Below are 23,547 nucleotides of genomic sequence, written 5' to 3' on the forward strand. Positions count from 1 at the left end.
TGAGAAGCCCCAGGACCCTATACAATATGGGATCCCTCTCCTTCCCCCAGCATAACACCTGAACCAAGGCAGCCTATGGCCTTCCTACACCATATCGCTGTAATTCTCTGCTCATTGTGTGATATTGGTCCCCTTCTCTACCCAAGCCACAGAGGATATGGGTCTGCTCCAGCCCCCTCCCCCCACCCATTATAGAGGCTTGGAATTTAGCTCAAACTGAAGAGAATCATGCTGCCAGCGCTAGACGTGCCTAGCTCAGCCCTTGGCGCATCAGCCAGGCTGGTGTCCATCACACTTGCACCAGAGAAGTTCTTCCTTGGTTGACTGTGGCGTTTGGAGCCTCAGGATCCTGGCCCAGCAGCACACAGGGGCTGGACAGAATTTAAATTTAGTTCATCGTCTCCTGGCTGGTTCACCTAAAGCCACTTTCCCTTAGCTACACTGAGCAGAGGGAGCAACCAAGGAGGTGGGGGGGATTCTCCTACGTTGCAATCAGGAAGCTATGGAAGAAGGGACAGTAGCCTCAAGGTAAATGAAACTTTTTACTACACAACCGGGTCCTATGCTGCTCTTTGTCTGACCAATAGGACATGAGGATTTCCTTTATGCTAATGAAGGAGCAGTAGAAGTGTATCCAGTTGGCTGAATAAATCTCGAGTGGTTACACTGCTCCCGTCCAAGTCAAACAGTGGGTGCAGTCTGGCCAGGCAAATGGACTGTTTGCATCAGAAAGGCCCTTTATATTTTCACACACACACACACCTGGCCTAACCTGTGTCCCAATGACCATGCTGCATCCTAAACCCGGGGACACACAGGCTCTCCTTGTGCACTTGGGCAGGTTCTTCACCAGTGCCTTAGGATACCTTTAGTAGGGGCATCTTTGCACTTCTATTGTTGCTGGCAATAGCATGACGTTTCAAGTCACCTGTATGTATTTAGGGCTGGTGAGGGACTCTGATGTAGTGCGCTCAGGGAAGGACTGGGTTTACTGTTACAATGAATGGAGCTGCAGCTCTGGTTAACAGAACATTGGGTGCTGACAACTTGGGACAGCTCAGATCTAGCCCCCACTTTAAGCCAGTGCCTCATTACATTAAACTCACCTTTCCTTGTGCTCAGCCTAAAGACAAAGCTCATCAGGAGGGCCAGCTCTGATGGTCCAGTGACGTCCATTTTACGGGCATCTGATCCGGCTCCATCATCCTGTGCCAGATCATTGGCCCTACCCAGTGGCTCTGGTTTTTATTTCACTAAACAATTACTGATCGCTAATTGACTCCCCACCCTCCCCACGAGCAAAGTGCACCCTGCACTGCTGCTGCCAGTGGAAACCACAGGGCAGCTTGCTTTATGGTTCTGACCTCAGGCACTCCCAAGCATAGCCTAAGCTCTGTGCACACCATCACAATGCTAGCCAAGCCAGGGGACCGGCTCGCCCCACGGTTAGAAGTTACAGTCCCCATCACCCTGTAACCAGGTTACACCCGGACACAGTTAGCTCTCATTTACAATACAGCTATGATCCATATTGTAACCATGCCCTCCTACTGTGATCGTGTAGAGCAGCCCTACGATCCCACTTGCTTTTCCTCTTAGGTGCATTATTCTTCCCTCTAGAGTTTATGCCATTGGGGTATTGCTGATATTTTACCCATCAGATTTTGAACTTCTTCCAGAACAAACAAATTAAAGATGGAAAACATTTAGAGCAAAGCTTTAAGGCAGAGAGAGAATGTTTTGCTGCTATGGTAACCATTTAAGGTACTGCAACACTTGCCAACCGATTTTAAAAAGATTATACAAGAGGAAAGGTTTATTGCGTCTCCAAATAGCCTTGTGTAAAGTGACACATGCATCTAAACTAAACATTAACGTATTCAGTTAACCCACAAAAAACAAGGAATTACTGATACTCTCTCTTCACCAATCAGTCCCTAACCATGCAGTTCCTGCTGGGACCAAAGGGGGCACCATTACACAGCAGCTCTGCACCAGGGTGCCCTGATGCCTGGGAAGCTCACCCTAAACTGCCTGTTGGAGGTGCTGCTACACCCAATACAGATATCCTGCCCACTCCCGCCCTCAAGATGACCCTGGTAAGAGCCACTATCTTTTGGGAAGTGCTATCTTCCTGATGAGGAGTAAAGCGGAGTCCCTCACACTTTTGGTCATTAAGGACCAAGCTATCGACAAAGTCAGAAGTTTAGTCCCAGGTGCAGTTGCCTGCCTGATCTGCACAAACAAATCCCCAATCTGCATGTTCAATCACAGTAACTGTCTACCCAGTGAGGTACACACATTGTTACATGTCCACCTGGCCTTCTGCAAAATATAGCCCATTGGAGCCCATCACCTTTTTCATGAAAATAAGGGTGTTAACACCATAACCAAATGTGTCCTAAAGACACAGAACGACATTCGTTTTACTTCAAGGAAGCCCACTGCAGTTTCATCATCTTTAGTTCACACTCTGAAGTGTTGCATACTGTGGAAGGCACTGCTAAGCATCTGTTAAGCTCCACTCCAGAGCTAGCTGCATTTTAGGGGTGAGAAACATGATCCTTAGATATACACCTCCTCCCCCCCATACACAGACACAGATGTTTAATTAGCTATCAGATGAAACATACTATACAACTTATCATTGTGCAGTCCTTGGATACAATGAATATGCATACACCACCAGAGTCATTTCATCTAGGTTTCCTCTCCAGAGGATTTAGCATATCTGAATTTTTCCGTTTCAGAGGATTAGTAACCAAATCAACTCATTAGAAACACAGAAGAGACAGAGGAGCTGGGTAAAACTGGATGTCTTATTTTGCAGCTCACTATTCTGAACGTTGTTACATCACGCAGAAGCTTCCAGCACCACCGGTTCTATTTTTGAGTGGGGATGAGGGACACACAAGGGAATTGGATGAGCTTGTTTATAAATGATAAATGTGTGAGTCATCAAAATGGAAAAAAAAGGTTTGCTACGCATTTTATTTATGTGACGGCGCTTCAGACACAATGCAGAGGATGCTGCGGACCGTCAAAGTCATCCTTGTCAATGACGGCAAAGTTTGCATTATTATTTGTCCAAACTTTGTTCTCCATATTGCAGCTCAGGGCCTGCAGGCAGAAGTATAAAAGAGGCTATTCAATTATTTCCATGCTCCCAACTAGGACATACAATGGCACTTGCCTGATGCCAGAAATGATTGTTCATTACTGTTGTTGCAGCTGGATGGGTCTCAGGCTACTAGAGACAAGATAGGTGAGATATGTCCAATAAAAGATGACTTCTGTTGGTGAAAGAGACAGAAGTTGGTCTAATAAAAGATACCTCATCCTCATAAGAACATAAGAATGGCCGTACTGGGTCAGACCAAAGGTCCATCCAACCCAGTATCCTGTCTACTGACAGTGGCCAATGCCAGATGCCCCATCCTGCCATCCATCACCACCCTCTGACAAACAGAGGCTAGGGACACCATGGGGGGAGGGATAGCTCAGTGGTTTGAGCATTGGCCTGTTAAACCCAGGGTTGAGAGTTCAATCCTTGAGGGAGCCACTTAGGCATCTGGGGCAAAAATCTGTACTTGGTCCTGCTAGTGAAGGCAGGGGGCTGGACTCGACTCGACCTTTCAAGATCCCTTCCAGCTCAATGAGCTAGGTATATCTCCATATTCCTTACCCATCCTGGCTAATAGCCATTAATGGACTTAACCTCCATGTGTGTTTCATTTTTCCACTGATACTTATTCAAATCAGCAAAAACTTAGGGATTCTACAGTGCTAATAGTGGCTGTAAACTGATTTTAGGGACTGTTTCCATCAAGTGCGTGAGAGTGAGAGTGCTTCTGTTCAGGTTTATATTCTGCTACGTAGCTACGAGCCAGCACTGGGGCCGGTTGCAGGTTAGTTCACTGCTTTCTGCATTGCAACTGCAGAACAACAAACAAAAGATGGAGGGTAGTACACATTGGAGGCCAAAATCCTCAGCAAGGTTGGAGGACTGCTCCCTGCAGCTGAGGGGTGCAAAGGTTGCTTTGTGCTCCAACACCGGGGCCACTCCACTTAAGAACACCCCTTGCCAGAGGGAATGCTCCTGTGGCCAGCTAAGCCAGATTTAGGACAGCTTTGCACTGGGGAAGTTCTAAAAGTGCCCATATGCTCTAGAGAATTTGGTCCACCCTTTGTTTCTATCTTGGAAGCCTAAGAGACAGAACAGCAGATGTATCCAAGGCTAGGGAGTGTTATTACATAGTGCTGGCAGAAAATGAGCATGCTATTCAACAACTTCTCATTAACCAGTTACAAATCTAAGACTGGAACTTTCACATCCTTGATCGTTCTACCTTTCATTCCAGAAAATACCATAGATATGGGACCCTACTGAGGTCAATGGTGCAACACCAGTATAACCAGAGGAAACTAGCTCACTATATACTGTTTTTCCAATAGAAATAGAGTATTGCCAACCCTGAGCATATAAGTATCATGAATCAAGCCCGTTGAAATCATAAGAACAATTTACAAAAGATAGATTTGTAGAGAGGGGGCTTTTCTTTGCTTTCTGGGTTTTGAGTCTTTAGGGGTCATGTTTTTAAGTTTTTCCTCCAGAAACATTACGGCTAGAAATTTACTTATTTTTTCAAATGAAAGCTGAGATTCTCTCATCACATGACTCCAGAAGCTAGAGCTTGAAACAAAGCAAATATCACGAGACTTGTGATAAGAATCATGAGTGCGCGCAACACTGGAAATCAACAAACTTGTGTAAGACAAACCATCTAAGAGCGATGTCTTCTCCGTTCCCCTTTTCCTCACCATTCTTGGTGTGTGTGTTGGGGAGGGAGGTTATTCCAAGCCTTCTCCCTCTCTCCAATAGTCCCCAGGTTTAAAAAAAACCCAAACCAAGGCTGTAGTGTCATGTTAGTCTAAATGGATCTGGTTCCCTATGGAGACACTCCAGAGGGACAGGAAGTGCTCCTACCCCTATCATGTCAATATCAGAATTACCTGTCACACCTCTAACTGGATTTCAATATCCCTTTGCTCTGTGCTCTTATCTCCTCCTTTTAAGTCATGCTTAGTGAGCTATGCCAAAGAAACACATTGCATTCAGCTACTGCTATTCCAGCAAAAACAGAAAAGGGTGTGGATGAGAAAAGCAGTGTGGAATCTAGCATAACATTTATTTTAAAATGGCCATATTTGCCTGTCTGAGGACCCTGGAATATAGGTTGTTGTAGCAACAGTTTTATTGCAGACTTACGTATTTTCTAGCAATTTTTAAATATTTGTTTAGTAGGAAATGGGAACTCCCCCTTTAAAAAAAAGGTGGAGCACTTGATAAGCAAATGCACATAGTTGTTTTATGAATCCTGCCTGTAGGTCCAGAGCAGGGAAGACGGAGCCTGTAGAACGCTGCCTAAGAAAGGTCAGAACTCAAGGGATAATAAAGTTCTCTTAGAAAGCAAAGTCTCATCCTTAAGCATGTACTAGAGAGTGAATTTGGTGTTTATGAAAATGACTTGGCTTGACCCAGGCATAAGGGGGACAGATGTTAGAGAGATCATTGAACAAAGGATGAAAGGCCCCTCACCCACAGGCCTGATCATGCTATCTCTGCAGCACACTCCACTCCTGCTTCCCTAATGAGAAAGATAAAAAACCCACTGCTCCCACAGAGCACCATATAACCCCTGGGCGGTTTCTCCCATCCCTCTTTGGAAATATACCATCTCCCTGCGGCGCGTATGGCGCAGATTAGTTATACTGCTTCTCCAGGAAAGGGGCTAACTGCAAAAGAGGAAGATTGCCCCAGCTGATTATTATGAAATGTGCTGCATATGTAGAGATAGACAACCATGGCATAAATGGAAGGATGGGGAGAAAACCACAGGCTCCTCCTTGAGAATTATATATTATGTGTATTACAGTTGTGCCTGGCAGCCCAAGATCAGGGCTCTGTTATGCGAGGCACTGTACAAGCGCCCAGACGGTTGCTGCTCAGAACAGCTGACAAACTAAATAGGCAGGCCAAAGGGTTGCATGGGAAAGAGCCCCAGAGAGGTCAAGTGATTTGCCCAAGGTCTCTCAGCTGGTGAATCGCAGAGTCAGGAAAACAATTCAAGGCTCCTGCTTCCCAGTCCTGTGCCTTATCTAATAGCTTACTCTGCCTCTCAATCATTGGAATATTTCATAAACAGGCCATAGCTGATTCTGGAACCAAAATCTTTCCCAGGGGATGGAAGGTCTCACGAACTTTAGACGCGTAAGGACTAATCCCTCAGCTTCTGTACTCAACCCCCCACTCTTCCACAGTGCAGTGAGAACACACTAATTATGTTAAAAGAACAGGAGTACTTGTGGCACCTTAGAGACTAACAAATTTAGACTAAGGTGCCACAAGTACTCCTGTTCTTTTTACGGATACAGACTAACACGGCTGCTACCCTAAAAACTAATTATGTTATAATTAACATTGCACTTAACTTGCCAGGAACGGCTCCTTCTGCTGTGTTCCGTGTGATCCTAGCCAGACCTACTTTAAAACATTTGCTCTCTGAGCAATTGCTGGAGCAGACATGACCAGAGCCTCTGATCAACGGCACTGGATCAGGCATTGGGTGTTGCGAAGAAACAATACAACAAGCCCTAGGAACACCACCCTCCTCTCTTTCTGACCCCCACTACCTTCCCATCACAAAGAAAAGAGTTTGTGTTAGTCTAAAGGCTGAGGACCAGGTTGACGAGATGAGGGTTAACTCTCCTGGATGGAATCAGACTAAACCCAGCACTTTAAACTGGCTTCATCCAGTGAGATGCAGCAGAAGAAAGGAAGTCCCCAAAACCACAGGCACAGCCACTCGCTATGTCTGCTACAGAAGCGGCAACAAAGGAAGAACATCGCAGTGTCCAAGCGTAACGTTAGGGTAAAAGTCGGACGCAGAGAAGAGGTGCAGGGAACAGAGGCTGTGGTGAGAAGATGGGGAGTAAGGAGATGAACAAGGCTGCTAGCATTGTGTCTAATTTCTAGTCTCTACAGCCTTTAAACTGGGTTTGTTTAATTGAAACAGGTAGTAAAATAACCCCCTCTGGCGGCCATAAAGAAAATTGGGACTGCTGTTGATCATGCACAAGGACCTGACCTTGTCATTATCCGAGAGTAGGAGCTCCCAAGTTTTATTTACAGGTTTATAGAGCGCTCAACACAACAGGGCCTCTTGCTGTCAACCTCTAGGTGCTACTACAATACAAACAACAGGGTCTGCAGTGTGATGAAAGCAAAGTTAGATGGAGACTACAGATTAGATGAATGCACAACAATGGGGAGTTTTTACTTTCAAGATTCTTCAGCCTCTTTCGAGTCATTTTCGTACTCCCTTGTTCACAGAGGATGTTCCACTTTGCACTGTCACTGGTATCATGGATGGCAATCTGGTATATGTGGCCTTATTTATGCTGTTTTTTCGCCAAAAAGTTCCTCCCTTTGCAGTCAGTAGTTCTGGCCCACCAGTGGTAACGCTGGTTAGTTACAGTGCTAGAGTAGACAAGGCCCCATGTAACTAACAGTATTTTAACCACCACATTATCTAGACCTGCCGTAAGCAGAGTTGGACAATGATGCACGTAAGAGATATCACAGACACCATATTATTCACGTGTGCGCTAGCATAACTCTGCTCCCGCTGAAACCACTGGTCAAACTCATATTGACTTCAATAGGAGCAGAATTAGGTTAATGATGAGTGCTTATGAAAATCCCACCCAGGACTAGAACTGTGAGTTTGATACAGTTTATTACACGTTTGTAGTATCGGTGTGATGACTAATTGCTAATGTCAATAAAATGTGTATTGTAAAGATACTTAAAACTGTGTAGCAGCCACTCACTTTAGAACTATCAGAGTTTTTAATATGCAGTCACAAATGCTGGAAGATTTCTAGGAGAATGAAGACCTGATTCTGAGCCGGACCTTAACCGGGACTTCCTTGGCCCAGGTACAACCGGGGACAGACAGACAGTGGGACATACATTGCAGGTTTGAACATTTCTTTAAAACATCTAGCCTTCAGTATATAGGGCAGTAAAGTGAAAACCTGAGCAATATGATGGAGAATTATAAACATTAGCCATTAACACTTGAAATCAGATGTGGATAGAATACATTTCACAAAGACAAGCCTAAGCCTCTCTGCATTTCCTGGCAGAAGGGGACTTATCTATTGTGTGATACAACAGCCTCAGAACGCTGCTCGGCAGAGCATGAAGGGAAAGACAAAGGCAGATTTACAAACTGTGGAAGGCTGATAGCATTGTGTTTGCTCGTCTGAGCAGGGAATAGGAAGCTCAGTGAGATACAGCAGGAGCTCAGTCCGTAATCACCAGTCTGGGAGAATCAGTCCATCACTTCCCAATAGCTCACCACACTCCAAGTGGAGTCTAGCACAGGCGCTCTTTGATCTTCACTTCACGCACACTGTTTTTCAGCTAGTTTATATGCCAGCCCACTCTGGCATGGTCTTAGTGAAATTCAGAGCCCAGAGGGGAGGATCCCAAAAAAATACAAGGTACATTTTGCTTAGACTCCATATCAGCAAACTGCTTAGAAGAGAATGTTTCCTTTCCCACGGCTCCAATGTCTTGATGAGGTTCCGGTACCGCTACGCTGAGATGGCCCATTAGACACCCGACAGGTGGCACCACAGCAGATTAGCAAGTGTCTCCGGAGCTCCTCACAAGTTACCTCTTTTAAAGGTTTGAAAGCATCAGTGATAATCATAGCTAAGCTTTGAATTTTACTCCCTCCAAACAGAAACTGATCAGACCCCATTTATTTGCTCCTCTGGATTTTTAACAAGTCCTCCCATTATGGCTACAGCCCAGCAGACTTGCTTCAAAGACAAGCCCCCTTAATCCTGTCTAGGTTCTTACCCTGCCCTAAGCACTCTGGTATCTGTGTACTACTTAGCCCGTGCAGTTTGGGAAAAAGCAATGGAGGCCAGTCAGTTCATGGATCACTGGCAAGCACCTCTCAGAGGCCAACGCTCATTTTAATCCAGGATCATTAATGCAGTTATAGCATGTGAGCAAAGAATCCCAAATGTAGTCAATGGCTTGTGGCATTCTCTCAGATTGCAGTCACACTATCCCAGGCAATCTGCCATTTATTCAGCATGCCCAGCTGCCTACTGGCCAAGGCCTCAGAATGCACAAACAGATTCTTTTGAAATCCCTAAAATCAAATGGGTGAACCACTAGGTGGTGCTATTCCATCCACCTCTGTTGTGAATGGCCGCTGGCTGTTCAACAGTAATACCACTGCATAGTGAACTTGCTCATTCAATAGGTATCATAGTATTTGAACGACACTTCAGAAAAGGGACAAAGCCCAAAATATGGCTGATTGTCAGCAACCATCATTTCCTTCACTGTAGGGTTGACAGCATCAGCCTCCCCCAAAGCCATCTTCCACAGGCTTCTCTAGGCTGCAAACTCCAGTGCTCCCTGCTCAGCTCTTGCTCTGCGTGTAAGCTGCTTTGACATTCCAAATACACAATGCAACCTGTTAAGCCTTTCCATGGCGCTTTTGTATGCTGCTGAGTGGTTGGCCTTCAAGGCTGATGGTCAAAGAGATTCCCTGCTCACTTTACTCAGGGTACATCTACACTACAGGGGGGAGTCGATTTAAGATACGCAAATTCAGCTACGTGAATAGCGTAGCTGAATTCGACGTATCGCAGCCGACTTACCCCGTTGTGAGGACGGCGGCAAAATCGACTTCTGCGGCTTTCTGTCGGCGGCGCTTACTCCCACCTCCGCTGGTGGAGTAAGAGCGCCGATTCGGGGATCGATTGTCGCGTCCCGTCGCGATCCCCGAGAGGTCGATTTCTACCCGCCGATTCAGGCGGGTAGTGTAGACCTAGCCTCAGAGTAATCCTAGCTAAGGCCTTGTCTACACAAAAGTAATTTGGTAGGCAACTGTGTAGCAGTACTCAAGTGGTGCCGGGGGACAAACCTTAAATCAAATGGACTGATTTGAATGGACCCAGTGCACAGGTGATACTTAGTCTGGCAGTCTAGCACAAGTTCAATTACCAAGTTCGCTTCTCTCGTGTAGACACAGCCCCCTGGGTCAATACAGCTACTTGTGTGAATAAGGCAAGAAGGATTCAGTCCTGATCGATCAAAGAGGTAACAGTTCAAGATCTGTAAATTTTTAGGGGTCAGTCTCAGACCATTTATGAACTCTCTCGCAGAGGCTAGATTCACATAATGTATAAAATCAAACCCAGTTCAAGTATTCGCCACATCCATGATTCTCTGAAATCTTGCATTAACCAAATAGTGGATTTCATAGAAGTGAACATTCTATTTTTAAAAAATGGTTCTTATTTCTAGGGCAGATGCTCCTGTGGCCTGGTTCCTGAGATCGCTGAGCACATAAATCTGTGCTTAACTCACTGTTTATTTCTACTTAATAGTTCACCTTTAAATAAAGGACTGAGACCACATGTGAAATGTTGTCCAAAACTGTTTCTAAAACAAATAAACTTTAAAAAGGAGGATTTAGTGTTGGAGGTCTTTCATCAAATTTACGGTTAAACATGAATCTTTATAGGATAGCTGCTCCCCTCCCCAATTTCCTCCCTCCTTCACAATCATCTTTAAACCCAGCCACTGCCCAGGTGAGCTCATGTCACAGTCACTAGCCTCCAGTCAAGAACGTGTGTGATCCCAACTACACAAGGACATGAATGACACCACTTAGCTGCCCTAGGATGCCATGTCAGGGATGAGGTATGCCACTATACCGTTCCTTCGCACCAGCCCATTTTCAGTAAGAGACTATCCTATCTTTAGATTACCCCACACTATCCATTTATTTGAGTAACAATCCGCTTCACTTTTGTTAGCAAGACCACCTCTATTATACAACCTATTTTATATATCCCTTAAGTGATCATTTAAATCAGGTTTCACTGTATTGAAGACAAAAAGAGAGGCCCACACAGAGGGGATGGTATTTCCTAGGCGTTTAAATTAAGCGTAGTCCCTTCAGAAGATTGACACCGCTCTATTCGATTTCTCTTTGCTTTATTGTAATGCTCTTTTAAAAGAGGACACTGCAGCTCAAGTCCAGTACCACTCCATAGAACAAGGAATATTGTTCACTGAAATTGCCATTCCTGTGAACTTCACATAACACATAAGGAAAATTAAAGATATAGTACCCCCGCATTTACCAAACTTCTACTGGCACAAAAATGGCTCTAGAAGAGGTCATTCTAGGCCATTACAATCCAACACTCTAGTAATAGGCATTAGATTCCATTTCTTTACTTTTATTTCAGCTCTAGATTGCACAAACCCTCCTTGGGCAGGGATTTTAAAATTAGATCACTTACAAAGGGAACAGGGATACTGACATACTTTCGTTGATTGCTATTTTGACCTCAAGAAGGGGCACTGCATCTTTAAATCTTATTTCCTGGATCAGAATACAAAGGAGGTTTCACTCACACTTGTTAAATTATTGCACAGATTATTACACTGAAATACATTATTTACCTGTGGAATGTTACAATGTTTGGAGTGGGAAAAAGCAGCAGCATTATCGTACAGATCAAGAATTAAGGAGAGTTGGCCAAAGATTTCTTGAAATTTAGTAACCAGTGATAGGCTTCCAGACAAAATGAAAGCAACATTTCAAAATCCTAAATGCTAGAAGCAGAAGATCTGGTTTGGGAACACTCAAGAACTAAGATGTTTTGTTCCTTTGCAAACAGCACTGAGTTTGAACGCCCTAGAAGTTCTGTGCTGTAAATATGCCATTGATGAGATCCATCAGTTTAAATGAAATGGAGACTGAAACACTGGAAAGGCTAGCCTGGGTGATGCACTGTCAAATCGAAAACTTCCCCAATCACCATTTCTCTAGTGTCCATCTCCCCTACATTTAAAAAAAAAAAAAAAAAAAAAATTTTTCATGCTAGTGAAAGGTGCAAGACAGAGTTCTGAAAACAGAAGTCCTGCTTATCCATACTGTGGCACTACAGGCTTGCATACCCTGAGAATGTGTCTCAAACTCAGGGCTGGGCCATGTCTATGCAGCTGAGGCTCCACCATTCAGTTATTGGTACGTCTCAGGAATACAACGGTGCCAGCTGTGAGGGTGTTTTTTAGGATAAGAAAACATTTCCACTGAGAACTGGGCTTTGATACCGCCCTCCCCTGACGGAACAGCTTTCAAATGGCTGCTAATAAACTAAAAACAAAGAGAACAAAAATTGGCCAAAGGAAATGCCCTAGTTTCACCCTCCTCTCACCTCTACTCAAAGAGATGCTACACCATCTGGATTTCGATGAACAAAAAATTCATTTTTGATTCAGCGGTGCTAAAATGAATGGGAAATGCATGCACTTGGATTGAGCAACAGGCCCAGTTTTACTGTTCCATCTGTATCTTCCACCACAATGCTACTTTTTAACCACCCTGCAAGATCTCTCTGGAAGCAGAAGGGTACGTCAGGACTCCCCACAACAGTGCAAAGGAGGAAGCTATTCCTTCACTGTCTCCTGTCCTGGAAGAACACCACTGTTACAAAGTTCTGCTCAGTCAGGGCTCTGACTTTCACTATGTTCAAGTATAGGCCTAAAAACTATGTTGAGCCAATCTTAGCTGCAAGTGTGATGTAAACAATTCCCTATTAGGCAAACCACAAAAGTGGGGAGAATAGGGACAATAGTATATGCACATCAAATCATTTTTAAATAGATCGCTCAACCTATTACAGAAAGCTATTTCAGGAGGCTGGTGAAAAAGACAGTAATAAAATAGAACACGGGAAGTTGAATCAGCTTCACATCACTTTAGACACACAACTTCAGAAGTCAGGCAACCCAGCTAATCAGGTGCATTTTGCTGTCACTACTACTGCAACACTTCACAAAAGATAATTGCGAGTCAAGGACTGGGCAATACCACTTCACGTACAAATTACACAGCATGGCCTTCAAAGTACATGCATTAGTTTCAAACTGGGCAGTAGACAAGTGAAAGGAAGAACAAGTAACAGAAGTGTATGCATAAAATACAGGAATTGTTACATGTTTAACATGCAGTCGAGCCATGACAACAATATCTCTGAAACAGAAGAGCAGAAATTCCAGTAAAACCACTCGTATGGATTCTGGCTGTAAATGTTCTTGAAAATGGTGCCACTACCACAAGAAGCATCGGAGTCTTAGATCTTGCTGTGCTGCTGCCATTTTAAAAAGGGTCATTCAGCAACTAGGATTCCTTCGTGTGACACACAAAGCCTTGCATTAGTCTGGCACAAGGAAACTCTGGATAATTACTAGCATTGCATAAAGTACTCTGGTTAGGTGTGGGTCTCAACAGATCACCAAAAGATTACTGAAAGGTACTAAATCAAGAGAAAACCATTGAGATAAAGGATAGGGGAGCAGCATGGAAGAGGGGATAAAACAGATCAGAAAAATATTCAGCTGATAATTAGAAAGACTATAGTGATAGAAATACAATAAACAATCCTGCAAGATCAAAATTTCTCCACAATATAAATACAGATGTTACTACTTAGACTATAAATCAAGAAACCATTAATACTTTTGGGTAATTCATGATGATTATTATTTTTTTTGGCTGCTGAAGACAGTTAATTTATGGCCAATATCCTCTGGTTAAATTTGAACCTTCTCCATGGTGAATGACAGAAACTGAGCAATAGCTGAGACAGAAAACTTATCAGACGATTATCATCAGCTATCATTTGGTCAGCTTGTCAATACAAAGATATTCTTACTCTCAAAAGGTTCACAAATAATGTCCACGGTACAGAATTCCACACTGGTATCTGAAGTATTATCCAATGGCACCATGATTTGAAGTTTTCAAGTGACTTCTAACTACAATATTCAGTTATATTGTATATTTACAACATTACACCACACGAACAATAAAAAAATAGAGCTACACCCCATTCACAGCAGACAGATACTTAACATAAAAGACACCTTCGTTAAAGGAAATATCTGAATTCCTCTATTTTAGTTTTCCATAGTCAAAGATTATGGGTTTATAAATCATGAAAAGAAGGTTAAAAAAAATAAAAATCAAAGCTCAGACCTGACTAGAGTCTCTTTGAATTTTTTTTTTTAAAATGGCATTAGGGAAATTGTGGAGGAAAAGGTGGTTTAAACAATTATATAATTGTTTCTATTTGACAACTGAAGAGAAGATTAATCAATCTGCTGAATTTAAGTTTCACTGTTAAATCCAGAGTTCTATTCATCTATTCATCAAAATTAGCTTGTCTATCTTTAACAATGTTTTATTTTCCCTCTCTTCTCCCATTTTGTCTTACTGTCGCTGGATTTTTCCAAAGTTTCACTGCTGTTGTGGTCAACACGTGCTAATAAAAGCCCAAGCAGAAGAGGAGAAAGGTTTCATTTTAACAAAAACATAGCAGGTGAACTTAGGAATCTGGAAGGAAGAAAGCTAAAGAGAGGAAGACACTTCTTAATAGTTAAAGGGGAAAATACCATAACTCTACATAATACACCTGCAGAAAAACTGCACTGTGTACATCCCTAAATCAAAGGGCAAGAAGTGGTGCCATTCTGAACACTCCTATATGGTCAGGCTGACAAAATGGTGAGTTACATACTAATAATTATCTAGCTCTAGCTTTTTTCTCATCTAGGACTTCTCTCTATAAGAAAAAAAAAGGTTTAAAAAAAGTTCTCAAACCTTGCAAAGTTTAAAAATACAACTTCAATAAAAAGTGTTTTAACGGCCACTTTTAACTGCCAGATTTAATGCAGTCCCAGCAGTAGAGAGAGGCATTTAAACTGGTACTTATTCAACTGCAGTTCACACGTTCAATTGCTGGCTATCTGTTGAAGATATATCCCCTCCTTTCCCTGCATCACTCCACCCCAGATGTTCTCTAGAACTTCATCAGAAGTTAGGAATACTGGAGGGGCAATCCTAAGAAACTACACATGCAATATTGTGCCATGAAAACATGCTTGCACTGATTTGTTCCTCTGAATTCTCATTTTAAGAAGTTAGTATACCCAGCTCCAATAGCGCTATGGTGAGGAGAATATATCTATTACTATCCTTTATGATGGGAGAGCCATATCTTCATATGGTCACGATGAGACTGAGATACTATTTGTTTTTCTAAACTGGAACAGAAGAAAGAAGAATGAAGGGGAAGCACAAGGTAACAGGTCAATAAGGACAACCATGTTAATCCAGCTGTGTGTGAAACTTTTTTCATCAGAGAGCATGGACTCCTTCCTTCGCCATGCGAAGCAGGGTTACAGAGGCCTACCAGTTCTGGTTATCCCACCCATCATCAGCTGCTGAAGACACTTTTGTCATTTTCTTGGGGGATTTTTTGGTCTTGCTCTCCCCTCCAGCATTTTCCCAGTTGGTCTCCCAGTTTTCCCAGCTGTCGCTGTTACTGTTCTTGTTGTTGGAGACCGTCCCCGAACCCCAGACGTCCCAGCTATCAGAGCTCTTCTTCTCTGTGGAATTGTCCACGTAGGTCCAACTGTCACTGCTTGGGGATTTATGAGCCTTGGGTGGGTCTGAGTTGCCAAAGGTTTCCCAGAAACTTTGATCTACAGCATTGTTCTGGTAGCCCTCTCCTCCGCTGTTCTGATAGCTGTCTCCCTCAGGTGGTCTTTAAAGCAAAAAGATCAGAGGTGGGGGAAAATAATCAACTTTTGTACCACTCATCTCACATTACTGAATTAATAAATCTGCTTAAGCGGAAACCTTCACCCCCAGCTCCTACTAAGCTTGTCTGTCATCACCTTATAAATTAGGTATTTCTGCAGGGAAAAAATGATATTTCTGCATTTAATTTTACAGCTGAGACATTAACCAGGAAGAACAGATGAAACAATAGTGCCAGAATCCTTTGCTCAAAGCCATTTGGAGATGACAAAGATGAGCAAGGCAGAAGAACTTGAATGAATATATTTAGAACGGAGACTGCCTTGGGTTTCAATTTCCAGATTTTGCTGGTTTGGGTAATCACCTTGAAAATATAAAAGATGACGTATTCCGTATGAATTAATAAAAGTTACATTCAGAGCTATTTTGGTCTCAATGCAATACTCAGGGCTGATGACCAGCTAAATTAAATTAAATCATATTTGTGTGCCCCATATTACCTGTTTATTATATTAAGTGGTATTTATTACTTTTGAAAACTAGTGAAGATTTGATGAAAGACAAATGTTTCTTCCTACTAAAATTGAAGACACTAGTATTGCTAAGGAAAAGTTTTCCCTGCTACTTTTATATTACAGGGAAAACACAGGGTATATCTTGACATACTTTATGAATCCATGTATTTTACAGAGAAGAAAAAAACAAACAAACAAAAAAGAGAGTACCTTTCAGAAAGATCATCTGATTTGCTGGAAAAGAAAGTGGTGACGTCCCGCCATCCCTTACTGCCAACCCCCTGAACCTGGAAAAAAAAGAACAAGGTTATTTCACACTTAATGAATTACCGCGCATTTGGACTGAGCTCACACATTTGTTCTAATAAAGACTGCTACCCAAAATCCATAATGCACCACCACAGAACACACCCCTGTGCATATGAAGACATATTTAAAGCAGTTCAACTCACCCACTCAGGAGGCCAGTATGGCAATTAAAATAGGCTCTCTTTTGTCATCATCATAGCAAGTCATTGTTATGTCTAGGCTATTAAGCTTTCATTATGATTTTGCAAGGTCCATGAAAGAAAAACATTGACTGGACAGTGCTTAACAAGTGACCAATTAACAAAAATTGGATAGGCAACCAGGGCTTATTTTTTTCACCTGATTGTTGGTAGTGACAGCTTTTGACTTTTACCTTCGAATTTTCTGATGAAAATGTTGGGATTGCTTGGAGCAGGAAGGGTCACCTGATTCTCCATTGTGCTGGATTTTGTGATGTCATTGTGAAAATGCAAAACATTACCAGTTCAGAATGGTAATATTTTCCATCCACTTTGCACTAGTGTGAATGGCAGCATAAAGTACTGGGCAACAGACTCAGACCCTGTGTTTTTAGCCCCAGACTCCAACTTGGTATGCCCACTTTTGTGCATAAATGGTGTGCCCCCAGAAAAGTGGCGAAGCACCAGTTTTGCATGCATCTATAGCAGTTCTGGTCATTAGTTGGGGAGCTAGCCATACACTCACCAATCTGTTTCACTGTAGATTTTGTAAATCGGCAAGAATAAAAGTCAGGGACTTGATGGAAATTTAGTAACATACATTAATAAACAGGTATAAGAAACTAGCTACATGGCTAGAGCTACATAAAGATCTTCACAAGCGAGAAAATACTGGAACAGATCTAACTTGATATCTTTAGATTATGAAGCCCTGTCTAGAACTTTTAAACCATTATGAAATACAATACTGTTTAACAAGGCTTGTGTCCATGCTAAGCAAGTTTTAAACCAAATATAGCTATAGAATAGTGCTTGGATGCTAAGTAATTTTGAATGTGATTCATCAATTTACCATAAACTATGAGACACATTCTGATCTCAATTACCCTGATGTAAATCCAGAGTTAATCCAAAAACAACAATGTTTAACTAAGTTCCGGATCTGCTGCAGGGTCTGACTTTATTCACACAGCAACAGTGTAAATATACTTAAGTGGTTTCACCAACGGTTTCCAAAAGCAATTTCATTTCAGTGCTCAGGTGGACAGGCCAAAAGTTAATTTCTTGAATGTTACTGTTGGAGGAATTCCAAAACACATTTTCCTTCTGTTATGCTGAGATCATAAGCACAACCCATGAAATGGCATCAATAATGAGCACCATTCTGAGATCCAAATACACCAGTTGGGGCTCTATGTATGATGGGGCAAATTGCCAGGCTTTGAGCAAAATGGACAAGACATTAATTCACTTTTTTGTTGAAGCATTCCATCATTCCCATCCTTTCAAACAGGAAAAACTCCTGGCACCGTGACTTCCAATACTGACTTTAACTGCCCACAACAGTTAGGACATCAACAGCACTAGGCAATGCTGTGCAAATAGCGTGTTATAAAATGTTGCAAGTGTCCTGAAGCTAGCAGTAGTAGGGAGCACTTACCACGTTACCAAGCAATGTCAGCATAATGGGGAAAAGGTACATACATTAATAAGGTTAATAAGTGTACATATTTTATTTAAGCTGTCTCCATATTCTTGAACACACATTTACGGTCAAACATTTGGGTCACTGATTCTATTACAAGTCTACACTTCGCTGTCAGTGTAAGCATCATTCAGATGCTACTAAGATCTGGTTAATGTACCTGTAGCTACTTACACTCACAATCTGTCTGTGTATCAAGCTATTTTATTATGTCAATGGCATAAGCAATCTTGGGTTTAAAATATCCCTTTCTCAGATTACTTGTATTGAGTACCGATAAATAGCAAAAAGCAGAAACTAACACATCTTAGGGATTTTGTTTTATAAGACACTTATCACTTGTGTTTGTGTGACCTGTGCACATGAAAGAATATGGAGACTGGCTTAGTATTTGGCCTCCTAATGGGTAGGCAGGCCCCTTCGTACCTTGGTGGCCAGATGAGATACCCCCATGGAGAACTCATCAAGCATTTTTCCCTCTTTCACCTAGATGAATCAAAAGGTCAGTAGTTAGTCATGAAACAAAATGGTGTCTACAGCTTAAAACAGGACAGCTTGTGATAACAGCTAGAGACAAAAGTTAAAAACAAGCTAGAGTATATTTGACTCAATAGACAATGAGGTTAAGAAAATAAAATATGAAGTCTGCTGCTACTAATGGGCTGATCCTCAGCTCTTTACAGTTAGTGGGACTCTTTCCACTGACTTATTTGGGCTTTGGCACTATTACAGGAAACTTGAGAACTGGGAGAAGAGTGAGGGGTGGGAAAAACACCCCACACAGATTTAAAAAACAAACAAACAAAAAAAAACACACACCTTACTGCATGGCCATTTATACAGAATATGTTTTACTGCATAAAATGGTATTCTCAAGAGACTGAAAACAAGGCACCTATAAGAATGGGTTCCAAGAAAATAGGTTTTTATCATTTATACAAATCTACTGGAAACCTTACAGAAGTCTTGATATCCTTGCCTCCTGGTCATTTGGAGCCCACTGGAATTTAGTTTCTCAGCTGGTGTAAAACAATCATCCCAATACAAAAGTGTACAAGTGACCTGATATAGTTACACATGGGCCAGACTGTCACTGGCTGCTGTCAATTATGTAGAAGATAATTTTATTTAGAATAAACTAATGAAGCATTGCCCAAGGGCAGTTTGCCATTATTTACCTTAGCTAGTGTGCCACATCCTTCACTACAGCAGTCTTCCAACACATGGAAGTCAGCTACAGGAAAAGCACCCTAAGAAAACCGGCTGCAATATACTTTGTATTATAAATTACCCTATTTGCATCTATACAGAATTTACCATCTCTATCAAAACAAAAAACTTGATAAGAAGATTCATTTCTGTAAAAAGATTCTATTCTGGAAATGATTCAGGGTCACATTAGAGAGTGGAAAACTCCATATAAAAAAAGACAATGTAATGAGTGTGAGATACAAGAGGACTGATTTACTTGGGTGATAGGCTAATTTTTTCAAATCAGACATGAATCCATATTCTACAGTGCTGGTACTATGTTCCCCCATGAAACAAAAATTAATGTATTTACCACAACAGTAAAAATAAGTATGTTTAGGAAAAGGTTTATGGGTAAGTAGATCATCACATTCTCATACATGAAGGCCTAATTATACAAATTTTGGGACTGATCTAAAATCTGTAGACGTACAGGACAAATTAAATGCACGTCACCTGGGAAAACGATATAAAAGCGGTGTTACACATTAACAGGGAAGGCAATATTTGGCACATTATGGAGACTCTATGATGAAAATAGGTAAAATTAGCCAGCACCACTCACTCAGAATAGCTGCTTAGCTTTCTTTTATTGCCAGCTGGATTACCTGGAGAGCACACATAGCATTCATCCATGGATCTACAGCTGAAGTGTAAATAACTAGACATGTGAGGAGACAGGCTTTTACTCCTGCTTTTGATGCTTTAAAACTAGTCTAAATTCCAGTAAACAATATAGCAATAGTTTCAGAAGTGACACTAACAGTTAATCTTTTCCTAGTAAAATGACTAAATAGGATAAAGACTGAGTATATTCTGTTTTAGGAATACAGATAATCCTTGAGATTAGCTGATTAAGACAAGGATCTAAAAAAAAAAAATCAAGAACATATTTCTTTTAAGAACTGTCTGCAATCAGTTAGAAACCACATTACTGATCAGATTATGTTAACCCTTATGCATATGCCTTCAAGATGCTATTTGAAAGGGAACAGTACTAGCAGTCAGAAGTGTGACTTCTATGAAATTAAACACTCACTAAGGTAATATTACTAATCAAAATATTTGCTTATCACTGACCTCTCTAGCCAATTAAGAGGTGCCATGAGGGACTCTGAATGGAGTCCCAGCCACTCTTCCATCACAGGAAAGAAGATGGCTGTAACAGGGCATCTCATGAGAAGGAGAACCAAGCAAGAGAAAATGGGGATCTCTCAGGATTGATTTTGACATGAAGCCCGTCAAAATGAGGACAGTTTTGTCACTTGAACATTTATTTTGTAATATTAATATTGAATTATTTGGCATTTTCCCTCTGCTATTGGGCGAGGATATGTAAAATAACTGAACATGCTGTCAACAAACTAACTCCTTGTGGCAGGAAAAAACAAAATGACTTCCTCGGTAATACGAAAATACTCTAAGTAATTTACTCATTTCCAAAGTTACCTTTTCCTGTGCAGGTTTGAGAACATTTTCATTTAAAGTCTGACCTAACTCTGATGCCTATTTAAAAGCAAAACAAAAGTAAAGTCAGTTATATTTTCCTTCATAAAATACAGCCAACATTCACTGCCAAGAAACGAGCCTGCAGGAGACTCAAAGAACATAGGACAGAAAAGCCTTAAGCTTTGCCTCATACAAGCAACACAGCGAGCTAAAAGCACACACAATGCAACACTACAGAGAAAGTGCTACAAGAAAAAGAAAACACAGATAAAAGGTAATAAAGGCTGCTTAAAGTTCCCACAGCCCAAGAAAGGTCTGTCCTTGAACTGGCACAAACTTTCAACCAGCAACAGCCCAGAAGGCAGGCCGCTTCCTAAGCCTTGAGCTTTCGCAAATATTTTGAAAAACTCTGAGAACTGTACCCTTCCTTACATGTTCTTGTTAATGGGATTATCAGCAGACACAGGCCTTTTCATCAGGAAAGAATATTAATTCTTTCACAATGAAATACTCTCTTCCTGTGATGCAGGCAATGTCATCTATTAATAACCAATTCCCTGTTTCTAGGCAATACACCACAGTCATACCCACGTGAAAGGATGATTAAACTATTTTATGGCTTAAGCGTCTCTCTCTGCTGAGATGTGCAGACATTCTAGGAGGAAAACTGTAATTATATCTAGGATAGATGCATAAGGCTGCTGTACTTTAGAGAGGAGGTTTACAGCATGCGAATCCAGACTGTAAGAGTGAGGAAGTCACAAATGAGTTTGGCAGGACAATATTAAAAGGACAGAGTCACTTGGAATTTTTTGTAACGGTTAAAATTACTCCTTTTCTCACTGTCCATAATAAAACAATCTTTAACCAACCCTTGGGTGACAAGTACACTACACTGATTAGTTCTTGAAGAGCGGCTTATGTGCTAAGCTGCTGCCATTTATTCTCTTTATAAACAAGTATTTGCAAAAACCCAAAACACAAAAATCCCCACAGAATTCGAATCAGCCTATTTTATGCCTATCCAATTTATTGTCATTAAAAGGTATAATTAACTACGGTTAGTGATCAAAGAATATCAAATATGGTGCTTAAGAGAGTAATGGATCACTGCAGATATCAGGGAGGACCCTTTTGTACAGTAACAAGGCTGCACAATTTTGCAGATGGATATAGAAAGGGGCGGTGGGTGACACGGTTTTGTCTTCTTTTGAAACATTGGGTATTGGCCACTGTGAAAGACAGGATATCAAACCTGATAATCCTATGGTGTGATCCAGTACAACAAACACTATATTCCTTCTGTGGGGGCTTTCTTACTAAATTCTGGCTTCAAATGGCACTCCAAAGCTATCCTGTATATACGTCATTCCTGAATTCCACATGCAGAAGGAAAAACGGTGCAAGTAGCATGGCTTGCAGTACAGAATGTTCTCTAACATACCAGAGGGCAGAACTGGCTCTTTTTTACTAATTAAACCAATTTTAAATAGGCTTGAAGAGACATTACAGAATGATGCAGACGACACTATTAAAAAAAAATGACTGACTTAAAAAGAGGAAATAAAGAAAGACAGCTCAAGAGCAAACACACATATTCAGCACGAACGGTGACAAAAAGCGCCCATGCACGTGATTATATGTGAGTGCTTTACCGGCTCTGGCTGCTGCTTGTAGCCCCAAAACTTTACCCAGACAGCACAAGAGAAAGAGAGCAAGGAAGGTAGAAGAAGCAGCTTTTAGCAAAAAAATTGAAGCATTTTTCAGGCATGTTAAGTCGCATGATCCTTTTCCAATTCCAGGCTCTACTGACAAGAGAAATAAGGAGCAGAAGTCTGTTTAATGTCCAGTGGCTAAACTTAATTACAAAATACATGGCCGCCACAGTTCAGAGTCAGCCAGATTCTAAATGTGTGCTATAAAGCAACAGATCAGGTTGTTAATTAGCAAATTTGAGCTATCATTAATATGGCTGAAGAAGAACAATCTGCTGAAGTGCTTGTCAGTAGATCTGATGAGCTTCTACATTTAGTTCTCTATATTATAAAGATGTACCCCCACAATAAATGTAATAGTATATAAAGAATAGGTTTCAAAATGGAAAATTATATGTAGAGGAAGACCTGCATAATACTAAACTTTTCTCATTCAAGCCAAGCAATAAATCTCTTATGGCTTTTAGCTAGGGTTCAAGTTGAAGTACTTCTGAGCGACGTTTTCTTTGTTAATCCTTCAAAAACATATAATGTTAGCCTATAATGTGAGACAGTGACATACTAGCAGCTGTAACTCCCTGCTGACCGTCACGCCTTCCCATGCATTTTCCAACCCTGTTTTGAACCATGTCCCATGTAGCTCAGGCTAATGCTGTACATACGTGAATCACAGTTCAAGAGCAAGACTCTTTCATGTACTATAGATAATCCTCTCCCAACCCAAAACATAACATTAATCATATTCCTTGGGGAATTCAAGGAATAAAGCCAGATTTTTGCTTTCCAGCTTGGGATTTTCAAAAATGTTCTACAAAAACAGACCATGTTTATGTCAGAGCTGTGGGCAATTCAGGCCTGACTGTCCTCACTTTAATCCTAGTATAAAAACAAAATATGTGTATATTTGAAATTGTTGCCTGTTTA

General features: G+C 41.5%; 1 protein-coding gene across 8 annotated transcripts in view; it reads right to left on the reverse strand.

Moving 5' to 3' along the window:
• Nucleotides 1-11,081: 11,081 nt before the first annotated feature.
• ARFGAP1 (ADP ribosylation factor GTPase activating protein 1) overlaps nt 11,082-23,547 on the reverse strand; it is a 30,089-nt gene continuing 17,623 nt past the window's right edge. For 4 of the 8 annotated variants that reach the window (XM_054045442.1, XM_054045437.1, XM_054045441.1 and 1 more), the window contains 5 exons: nt 22,564-22,593; nt 20,909-20,965; nt 18,635-18,694; nt 16,445-16,521; nt 11,082-15,723 (listed from right to left, as the gene is read on the reverse strand). In XM_054045442.1, coding sequence (XP_053901417.1) covers nt 15,366-15,723; nt 16,445-16,521; nt 18,635-18,694; nt 20,909-20,965; nt 22,564-22,593 — 582 coding nt within the window. In that variant the 3' untranslated portion in view covers nt 11,082-15,365. The remainder of the gene's footprint in view (nt 15,724-16,444; nt 16,522-18,634; nt 18,695-20,908; nt 20,966-22,563; nt 22,594-23,547) is intronic. The other 4 variants (XM_054045438.1, XM_054045444.1, XM_054045439.1 and 1 more) reach the window with 3 other exon arrangements.

The sequence above is a fragment of the Malaclemys terrapin genome, chromosome 12 (genome assembly GCF_027887155.1).
Source record: "Malaclemys terrapin pileata isolate rMalTer1 chromosome 12, rMalTer1.hap1, whole genome shotgun sequence".
Classification (NCBI taxonomy): domain Eukaryota; kingdom Metazoa; phylum Chordata; order Testudines; family Emydidae; genus Malaclemys; species Malaclemys terrapin.